Genomic DNA, 10,756 nt, shown 5'->3' on the forward strand with positions numbered 1-10,756 from the left:
TGTTCCACTGGTCTTCATGTCTGTTTTTGTGCCAGTACCATGCTGTTTTTATTGTTATTGCTTCGTAATATAGTTTGAAGTCAGGTATTGTGATACCTCCTGCATTGTTCTTTTGACTGAGTATTGCCTTGGCTATTCGTGGCCTCTTGTGTTTCCATATAAATTTCACAGTAGATTTTTCAATCTCTTTAATGAATGTCATTGGAATTTTGATTGGAATTGCATTAAACATGTAGATTACTTTGGGGAGTATCGACATTTTTACTATGTTGATTCTACCAATCCATGAGCATGGGAGATCTCTCCACTTTCTATAGTCTTCCTCAATCTCTTTCTTCAGAAGTGTATAGTTTTCCTTGTAGAGGTCTTTCACATCTTTTGTTAGGTTTACACCTAGATATTTGATTTTGTTTGAGGCTATTGTAAATGGAATTGTTATCATACATTCTTTTTCCGTTTGCTCATTGTTAGTGTATAGAAATGCTAATGATTTTTCTATGTTGATTTTATATCCTGCTACCTTGCTATAGCTATTGATGATGTCTAGAAGCTTTTGAGTAGAGTTTTTTGGGTTTTTAAGGTATAGGATCATGTGGTCTGCAAATAGGGATATTTTGACAGTTTCTTTACCTATTTGTATTCCTTTTATTCCTTCTTCTTGCCTAATTGCTCTGGCTAGGAATTCCAGTACTATGTTGAATAGGAGTGGAGATAGTGGGCATCCTTGTCTGGTTCCTGATTTTAGAGGGAATGGTTTTAATTTTTCTCCGTTAAGTATAATGCTGGCTGTAGGTTTGTCATATATAGCTTTTATAATGTTGAGGAACTTTCCTTCTATTCCTAGTTTTCTTAGAGCTTTTATCATGAAATGATGTTGGATCTTATCAAAGGCTTTTTCTGCATCTATTGAGATGATCAAGTGGTTTTTGTCTTTGCTTCTGTTAATGTGGTTTATTACGTTTATTGATTTTCGTATGTTGAACCACCCCTGCATCCCTGGGATGAAGCCTACCTGGTCGTGGTGAATAATCTTTTTTTTTTTTCTTCATTTTATTTTCTTTTTTTTTTTAAAAATATGGAACGCTTCACGAATTTGCGTGTCATCCTTGTGCAGGGGCCATGCTAATCTTCTCTGTATCGTTCCAATTTTAGTATATGTGCTGCCGAAGCGAGCACGTGAATAATCTTTTTGATGTGTTGCTGAATTCGGTTTGCCATTATTTTGTTGAGGATTTTTGCATCAATGTTCATTAAGGAGATTGGCCTATAGTTCTCCTTTTTGGAGGTGTCTTTGCCTGGTTTTGGGATAAGTGTAATACTGGCTTCATAAAATGTGTTTGGCAGTTTTCCTTCCCTTTCTATTTCATGGAACAGTTTAAGGAGGGTTGGTATCAGTTCTTCTTTAAAGGTCTGATAGAATTCAGCAGAGAATCCATCAGGTCCTGGACTTTTTTTTTTGGGGAGACTCTTGATTGCTGCTTCAACTTCATTTTGTGTTATAGGTCTATTCAGGTGATTAATTTCCTCTTGGTTCAGTTTTGGATGATCATATGTATCTAGAAATCTGTCCATTTCTTTTAGATTTTCAAATTTATTTGAATATAGGTTCTCAAAGTAGTCTCTGATGATTTCCTGGACTTCCATGGTGTTTGTTGTTATCTCCCCTTTTGCATTCCTAATTCTACTAATTTGGGTTTTTTCTCTCCTCATTTTAGTCAGGTTAGCCAGGGGTCTATCGATCTTGTTTATTTTTTCAAAGAACCAACTTTTTGTTTCATTAATTCTTTGTATGGTTTTTTTGGTTTCTATTTCATTGATTTCAGCTCTTATTTTTATTATTTCTCTCCTTCTATTTGTTTTGGGATTTGCTTGTTCTTGTTTTTCTAGGAGTTTGAGTTGTATCATTAGGTCATTGATTTGGGATCTTTCAGTCTTTTTAATATATGCACTCATGGCTATAAACTTTCCTCTCAAGACTGCCTTAGCTGTGTCCCATAGGTTCCGGTAGGTTGTGTTTTCATTTTCATTGACTTCTAGGAACTTTTTAATTTCCTCTTTTATTGCATCGATGATCCATTCTTCATTAAGTAATGAGTTATTTAGTTTCCAGCTGTTTGTATGTTTTTTGTCTTTACTTTTGTTGTTGAGTTCTACTTTTACTGCATTGTGGTCAGATAGTATGCATGGTATTATTTCTATTTTCTTATATTTGCTGAGGCTTGCTTTGTGCCCTAGGATATGATCTATTTTGGAGAAGGTTATGGGCTGCTGAGAAGAATGTATATTGTGTAGAGGTTGGATGAAATGTTCTGTAGACATCTACTAGGTCCACTTGATCTATTGCATATTTTAGATCTTGGATTTCTTTATTGAGTTTTTGTTTGGATGACCTATCTATTGATGATAATGGAGTGTTAAAATCTCCCACAACCACTCTGTTGGCGTTTATATATGCTTTTAGGTCTTTCAGGGTATGTTTGATGAAATTGGATGCGTTGACATTGGGTGCATACAGATTGATGATTATTATTTCCTTTTGGTCTATATCCCCTTTTATTAGTATGGAATGTCCTTCTTTATCTCGTTTGATCAATGTAGGTTTGAAATCTACTTTGTCAGAGATAAGTATTGCTACTCCTGCTTGTTTTCGGGGGCCATTGGCTTGGTAAATCTTCCAGCCTTTCATCCTAAGCATATGCTTATTTCTGTCGGTGAGATGAGTCTCCTGTAAGCAACAAATTGTTGGATCTTCTTTTTTAATCCATTTTGTCAAACGGTGTCTTTTGATGGGTAAATTAAGTCCATTAACATTAAGTGTTAGTACTGATAGGTATGTGGTGATTCCTGCCATTTAGTTATCTTAGTTGTTTGAAGGTTTGATTGTGTGTACCTAACTTGATGTTACTCTCTTCTGTCTTGCTTTTTCTTATCCTGTGGTTTGGTGCTGCCTGCCTTTTCATGGTTAAGTTGGGTGTCACTTTCTGTGTGCAGGATCCCTTGCAGAATCTTTTGTAATGGTGGCTTTGTGGTCACATATTGTTTTAGTTTCTGCTTATCATGGAAGACTTTTATTGCTCCATCTATTTTGAATGATAGCTTTGCTGGGTAGAGTATCCTGGGGTTGAAGTTATTTTCATTCAGTGCCCGGAAGATCTCACCCCACACTCTTCTTGCTTTTAATGTTTCTGTTGAGAAGTCTGCTGTGATTTTGATGGGTTTACCTTTGTATGTTACTTGTTTTTTCTCTCTTACAGCCTTCAATATTCTTTCCTTAGTTTCTGAACTTGTTGTTTTAATGATGACATGTCGTGGGGTAGTTCTATTTTGATCTGGTCTGTTTGGTGTCCTGGAGGCCTCTTGTATTTGTATGGGAATATCTTTCTCTAGATTTGGGAAATTTTCCGTTATTATTTTGTTGAATATATTACGCATTCCCTTCGCTTGCACCTCTTCTCCTTCTTCGATGCCCATGATTCTCAAGTTTGGTCTTTTGATGGAGTCAGTGAGTTCTTGCATTTTCTTTTCACAGGTCTTGAGTTGTTTAATTAATAGTTCTTCAGTTTTTCCTTTAATTACCATTTCATCTTCAAGTTCTGAGATTCTGTCTTCTGTTTGTTTTATTCTGCTGGATTGGCCTTCCGTTTTGTTTTGCAGTTCTGTTTCGTTCTTTTTTCTCAGGTTTTCCATATCCTGGCTGTTTTCTTCTTTATTGTTGTCTATTTTTGTCCTGAGTTCATTTATCCATTTATCCATTGTGTTCTCTCTTTCACTTTGGTGTTTATACAGTGCTTCTATGGTTTCCTTTATTTCTTCTTTTGCTTTTTCAAATTCTCTATTTTTATTGTCTTGGAATTTCTTGAGTGTCTCCTGTACATTTTGCTTGACCCTATCCAGTATCATCTCTATAAAATTCTCATTGAGTACTTGTAGTATGTCTTCTTTTAAATTATTCTTGTGGGCTTCATTGGGTCCTTTGGCATAGTTTATCTTCATTTTGTTGGAGTCTGGCTCTGAGTTTCTGTTCTCTTCATTCCCCTCTGGTTCCTGTACTAATTTTTTGCTGTGGGGAAACTGGCTTCCTTGTTTTTTCTGTCTTCCTGTCATTGTCCTTGGTGTTGTTACTGTCCCTGTACTGTGTGTAATTAAGTATTTTCTAGCTTGTAATAATAACAATGGTAATATTGAGAATGGAAGAGTGAGCTGAGATGGAAAGCAAGAAGTTAAAGAAAAGGGGAAAACAAATATACAGACAAGAGGGAGAAAGCAGAACAAGGTATCAGACAAGAGAGTTTCAAAGGTATAAACAGGGAGTGTTAGTGTACTAATCGACAGTAAGCTGAACAGACAATAGAGAGACAGAGAGAGGATTGAAAGTCAAAGATAAAAAAAATAAAAAATAAGTATATGAAAGTAATATCTATTTATAAAAATGAATTAAAATAAAATGGAAAATAGAAAATTAAAAAAAAAAAAAAACCAAAAAACTTCCAAGTTTATATGCAATGCAATTTCAGTCTTAATAATTTGGATGTCCGTCTCAATCTCCAGTCCTGGAGTTGGTGCCTCAGATGTTGTTCTGTAGTTGTCTCATCAAAGGGGATGCATAAAGTAGAACAAAACTACACTCACACACACACAGAAGATAAAAAAAAAAAAAGCCCCACCAAGTGTCCCCAGTTCAAATGCAATACAGTTTCAGTAAGTTTTTCGGCTTGCAGGTGTAATTCGGTTGTTCTCTCATCAAAGGTAGGGAGAAAAAGAAAAAAAAGCGTCTGGAGGCAGTTCTGAGAGTGGTATCTGCAACTGTGGCTTGCCTGCCTGCTGCTCTCAGCCTGTAGCTGGCAGCGTTATTTATGCAGATCTCTGGGGTGAGCTAGCACTCACCTGGTCCCACAGGCTTTGTTTGCTCAGAGTTCTCCTGTGCAGGGGGCCTCTGCTACAGGCTTTCCCCTTTCCAAGCACTGGGAAAGGTGACACTGCCCCGCGTTGTCAGGCCTGCGTGTTTATTTACAGTTCACGTGGGAAGTGGGTCTTCCCTCCTCTCACAAGCCTCCTTGCTCCTGGTTGGTGGGCTTGCCCCGCTCCTGCCAGAGCCTCTCCGGCCCGCCCGGCTCATTTATTTACAGTCCCGGGAAGGGTTCCCTTCCCCCAATCTTCAGCGCTCAGGGCGCCCCACCCTCTTTCCAGCGTGTCTTAACTGTTCTTATTGCTTAGTACTCAGTTTCTCTTTTTTCCCGGGTGGAGGTCAGTCTGTCCAGGGGGCTATGCTGCTCTGGCCCAGGCTTGTCTGTGGGGCTACTGCGGTACCGCGAAGCTCACCTGGTCTGCGTCTTCCCAAGCCGTATGGACGCTGGCCACTGGCGGCCCCGGGGGCCATCCTCGGTTCTCCGTTTAACGTGAAGTGGAGATTCTCTGCGCCGGCTGGAGATGTGGAGGAGTCAAAGTTATGCCTTTTCTCGGTGATTATGCCTGCAAAGTGTGTCTCCAGCATCTCTCCAAGATTTCACTATAGGAGGGTCGCTTTCTGCTTCCTACCTCTAGCCGCCATCTTGGAATTCCTGAAGTGTATAATAATTGCTCTTGAATTGAGTTATACAAGTATTTTAAAATTTTTTATAATATATGAAACCAAGGACTGTGATACTCATGCTTTTAAATGAGGTGAACACAGATCATCCCCTTGATGAACAGGGATTAGTAAATGTTTTGCAATATCAAGTGTGGTGTCCAAACACTACTCAAGGCTTTAGTGAGCCAAAGGATCCAGTCAAGATGGGTACTTTGATCTTAGACTCTGAAGAAAACACTGACATTTAGGATAGTGTTAGGAGTTTGGTACTCTAGAAGACAGGAATTTTTTTAAAGCTAGGAATAAAAGCTGATTCACTGGGTATTTAATGAGTTGTCTTGGGAATAGATAAAATCAGAAAGAAAAAATTGCTTTCATGTCCAATGGGGAAATGATGTGCTCAGGCATGAAACAACAACAGGGAGATGTACTTAGAAACCAGAAATACACAACTGTAAGTACTGCTCATTCTGCTGTCACTCACTGAGTATAATCTTGGTCTGGTAGGGACATAGTTTACTTTGGAGTGCTAACTGCTTTGAGACTAACACTTGGCCCTTCCTGCTGTCCTCCCTGTTCCCATCTCTTCAGTCTTCATGTTCAGCCATCCAGGCAGTTATTTAGACTTCCATACAGATACCTTCTATTCCAAAAACCCATCCAGGTGAGTGGGAGAGCCCTGCAGGTGCTGCAAGACAGCTTCTGAGAAACAGAAGACAAGAAAATTTACCTAAGTTCACCTGAGAGCCAATATAGCCCATCCCAGAGCTGAGAGATTCCTGCAGCTGTATGCTTGCTTGTTTGATTAATTCATTGATATGTTTATCATAAGAAAGCTCAGCAATTCAAGGTCAATGTTGACAGCAAAGTTATGGCGGTAGAAGTGCAGTTCAAAGAGGGACAGAGAGGCTTCAAATGGGTTCAGTGTGAGTAGAATATGTGTCCATGGACCTTTGGATTTAAGTAAGTAGAAAAGAGACAGCAGTGCCTTACCTGTGGAGTGACGTGCAGCCATGTAACCACTTATCTTATTTCTGAGATGGAATAACTTTTCATTGGCTCATTGTTATCTTCTCCCTATTTTTCATAATTAGTAAGATGTCAATGGATTTTTCCAGTTTACCATGTCTCTACTTAATTTCACCCAAAATTTTAAATTACATTTAGAGGAATATGTCTATCTATTTGCTTCTGAGTTACTTTTATTATTCAAGATTATTTTTTCCACCACCAGCATTCTATGCAGTTTTCTCAATGTTCCTCAAAAATGCAATGTTTACTTTCATACTGAGGTCTTACTGCTTTGCGTACAATATGTGAGCCAGTGGACCAACTTCATTTTATTCAGTATACAAAACCATTTAGGTTGGATTTTACCTTATTAATCATGCTTCTGAAAGTCAATTAGTATCAAATGCCTTGCTTGTGTTAAGCATCAGTGTACACTGAGGCATAATTCCTGATTCTTTTAACAAATAGTAGCTGAGCACCTAACACATAACCCAGTATTTGAGGAGCATTTTCATTATATATACTTGTATCTAATCTAAGTGATGAGTTATTAATGCACATTGTTAGCATTAAATCTTTGGTGGTGTACATCCATTCTTACTTAATCCTGGATGCCCTTTTCAATTTTGTTTATTGCAGTTATGATTTTGACCTGCCATTCCCTTGCCATTCTTTCATTTTCCAACATCTTCTTTTTAAAGATTTTATTTTCTCACTGATACATTCTGATTCCACTATGAAAACCAGGCAGTGACAAAGCAGGTGAAGCCTGCTCATCATGATGTTGAGATGCAACACAGTGTAGAAAATGTGTGTGTGATGCAGTGTCCTTAGGGAGAAACCACAGGAAGGGTTCTACTCAGTGTAAAAGGGAAGAATTATCATGGCATGTGAAGCATTCATAAAATTTGTTCTGGAGAAGTGCTTGCATGTTGGATGAAACCACAGAAAAGTCTTAGGAGTGTCTAGTGGGTTTATCCAGAGTTCAAAACTGAAACCTTAAAATAGCACAGAAAGGATATCACACAAGGGGATGGGTATAGTGTCTGACTGTTCCAATATTGTGAATGGAAAAAGGATTTAATTTGTCTGACCTATTCACTACAATGAGAAATACCAATTAATTTGCTGTGCAATCCAAAAAGAGTCTCAATGAGCTAAACAGGAGAACAGCTGTTACCAGAGCCTTGGAAGTGGAGGTAGAGGAAGAGTAGAGAAAGGTTGATCAATGCATAGTACAGTGATTACAGTCAATGGCATCTATATTTAAAATAGGTAAGGGGACTTTTTTATGTTCTCAGCAACAACCAAAATATAAACATTTGAAGGAACAGATATACTAATTACCCTGATTTGAAATCTCACATTTTACTCCATGTAAAATGATAAATGTTACATGTCAATTAAAATGAAAGAAATCATTGAAACACACCTACCAAATCAATACTGAAATTTTCTTTCAGTGATGGGAATGGAAACCAGGGCTTTACTTACAGTAGGTAAGCTCTATCACTGTCCTACACACCCATCTGAAATTTTAAAAAATATTTCTTTAAACACAGTGTACAAAATGACTACACCAAATGGTATCCTCATGGTAAAACATGTGTTGGAAATTCACAGTGTGGAATAACTGTGTCCAATTCATACTTTCCTCTTAATGACATGATATAGAGATTGTTCCTGGTGTGTTCCTTCCAAATAGTGAACCTAGATAACGTGGAATAAACACTGCCCTAGAAGACCAAAATACATGGCATTATTTCAGGTGGGTTGTATGTCTGTGTGTCTCTGATTTGATGTTTTTCTTTAGGAAAGACAGTAGGTTTATGAGAAAGGCATTGTGGGCTTAGTATATTCCAATAGGTAACCCATAATAAAGAAGCCATAACAAGGAAAAAGAGAGCCAAAACAGGAAGTGCATTTCAATTTACAAAGCACTTTTACAGTTAATTTAAAATGCAAATGGAAGAATATCTGTGCAGACTGACTGCTTGCATCTGGAGCTTCATCAGCAATGGTTCCATCATATTTTATTATTCCCCACCTCTTGTCACTATCCTTCTTGTTCATCTTCTGACCACACTGCCTTAGTGTTGACTTGAACATTTGAACCAAGCAGCTTCCTCAGGGATCCTTCCAGACACAGACCTTCTGCAGATAACTTTGTGGATCCCTCCATGTCTTCCTGGGGTTTCTTTGTCATTGGCACCAAACTGCTGATCGTGCCTGAAAATCCATACTAATAATCCTGTATATCTCCTTTATCCTTGATAAAACCTGTCACCATTTGTAATATCCGTTAATCATTTTTTTACCTGATTGTACTATCTTTCATTTACTGCTCTTATTTTTCCCTCATTGATATTTAGGAACATTGGCTTTTGTATCATTGCACAGATCAGTCATTCCCTAAAAGAGTGACCTAAGCATCACTAAATTATGCTTTTCCAAATGCATGAAAAAATTAGTGCGTTATGCTTTTGACTGCATAACCTCTGGGAAAAGGTTCAAAGTTGGACTGAATTTTCAAATGAGAAATGGGAATTCTGTTCAGTATAGTGTAGCAGTGCCTTATGCAAAACATAGTAACTCACATCTTGATTGCAGAATATGTAAGACTATTTCTGTCATGTGGGTAGGCATAACTGTGACATGCCTTTATTTTCTCTTTTTTTTTATGTTAGCCACATCAAACACATGGGGTCAATGAATGATACACAGATTTCAGAATTTCTACTTGTGGGAATTTCAGAAGACTACAGGTTGCAGCCCATACTCTTTGGACTTTTCTTGTCCACATACATGCTCACTGTACTTGGCAACCTGCTCATCATCTTGGCCACGATCTCAGACACAAAACTGCACACACCCATGTATTTCTTCCTCTCCAACTTGTCTTTTGTGGACATCTGTTTAACCTCCACCATTGTCCCAAAGATGCTGCACAACATCCAGACACAGAACAAAGCCATTACCTATAAATCCTGCATCACCCAAATGCATTTCTTCATACTCTTTATAATGTTGGACATTTTTCTGCTGACAGTGATGGCCTATGACCGCTTTGTCGCCATCTGTCACCCTCTACACTACACAGTCATCATGAACCCAAAGCTCTGTGTGTTCCTGGTTCTGGTGTCCTGGATGGTGAGTGTCTTGTATTCTATCTTACAAACTTTAATGGTGTTGCAGATGTCTTTTTGTCCACACTCAGAAATCCCACACTTTTTCTGTGAACTGAATCAGATGGTCCAACTTGCCTGTTCTGACACATTTCTTTTTAATGTGATGATGTATTTTGGAGTTGTGCTACTGGGTGGTGGTCCCCTTGCTGGCATCCTTTACTCTTACTTCAAGATAGTTTCCACCATCCATGCAATCTCATCAACTCAGGGGAAGTACAAAGCATTTTCCACCTGTGCATCTCACCTGTCAGTGGTCTCCTTATTTTATAGCACAAGCTTAGGAGTGTACCTGAGTTCTGCTGTCACTCAAAACTCACACTCCACTGCAATAGCCTCTGTGATGTACAGCATGGTCACCCCCATGCTGAACCCCTTCATCTACAGTTTGAGAAACAAAGACATAAAGAGTGTTCTGAAAATTATTTTTGATATAGAAATAATAAAAGGGACAATCGTTCTGAAAGTAACTAAGCACCCATGAATCATAGACACAATGTCAGACCTGGGATTCTTTCATCACCTTGTGGATATAGAACTTGTTAATTCTGTTTTATTAATGGAGTTCCTATTTCTCTGAATTTGGCTCGTCTATAGAATCCAAATATAAAAGTTCACTTTATTATATTTTCTGCTTCCTCTGATATCCAATCATCTCATTTTATCATTTTCCAGTGTTTTTCTATATTGAGATTCAAAATACTTGGAAACTCCATTTTATTCTATAGAATTGTTTTTGGAAAATTTCATCTCAGATTTTATATATATATGTGGTAATTTATTTTTTCTTATATATTAATTGTACAAAGGAGTTTCATCATCATATTTCCATTCATGCACCTAATGAACTTTGGTCAAGTTCTACCCCCACTATTGCTCTTTCTTATCCTTTCCCCTCCTTTAGAAACAAATTTAACAAGTATCATTATTGTGTTTTAATACATTGTGTGAAGTACTTCAATCATATTCAACATCCTCTTTAACTTCCCTT

General features: G+C 37.9%; 1 protein-coding gene and 1 non-coding gene across 2 annotated transcripts; one reads left to right on the forward strand and one right to left on the reverse strand.

Annotated features, from left to right (window-relative positions):
• Positions 1-1,069: 1,069 nt before the first annotated feature.
• LOC141416988 (U6 spliceosomal RNA) lies at positions 1,070-1,176 on the reverse strand. Its single transcript, XR_012441623.1, has one exon. It is a non-coding gene; the product is annotated as a U6 spliceosomal RNA (small nuclear RNA).
• An 8,104-nt stretch (positions 1,177-9,280) lies between these two features.
• Positions 9,281-10,249, forward strand: LOC141416142 (putative olfactory receptor 7A2). Its single transcript, XM_074053263.1, has one exon. The coding sequence runs from the start codon at positions 9,281-9,283 to the stop codon at positions 10,247-10,249; it is 969 nt and encodes a 322-aa protein (XP_073909364.1).
• The last annotated feature ends 507 nt before the right edge of the window (positions 10,250-10,756 follow it).

The sequence above is a fragment of the Castor canadensis genome, chromosome 14, assembly GCF_047511655.1.
Source record: "Castor canadensis chromosome 14, mCasCan1.hap1v2, whole genome shotgun sequence".
NCBI lineage: Eukaryota > Metazoa > Chordata > Mammalia > Rodentia > Castoridae > Castor > Castor canadensis.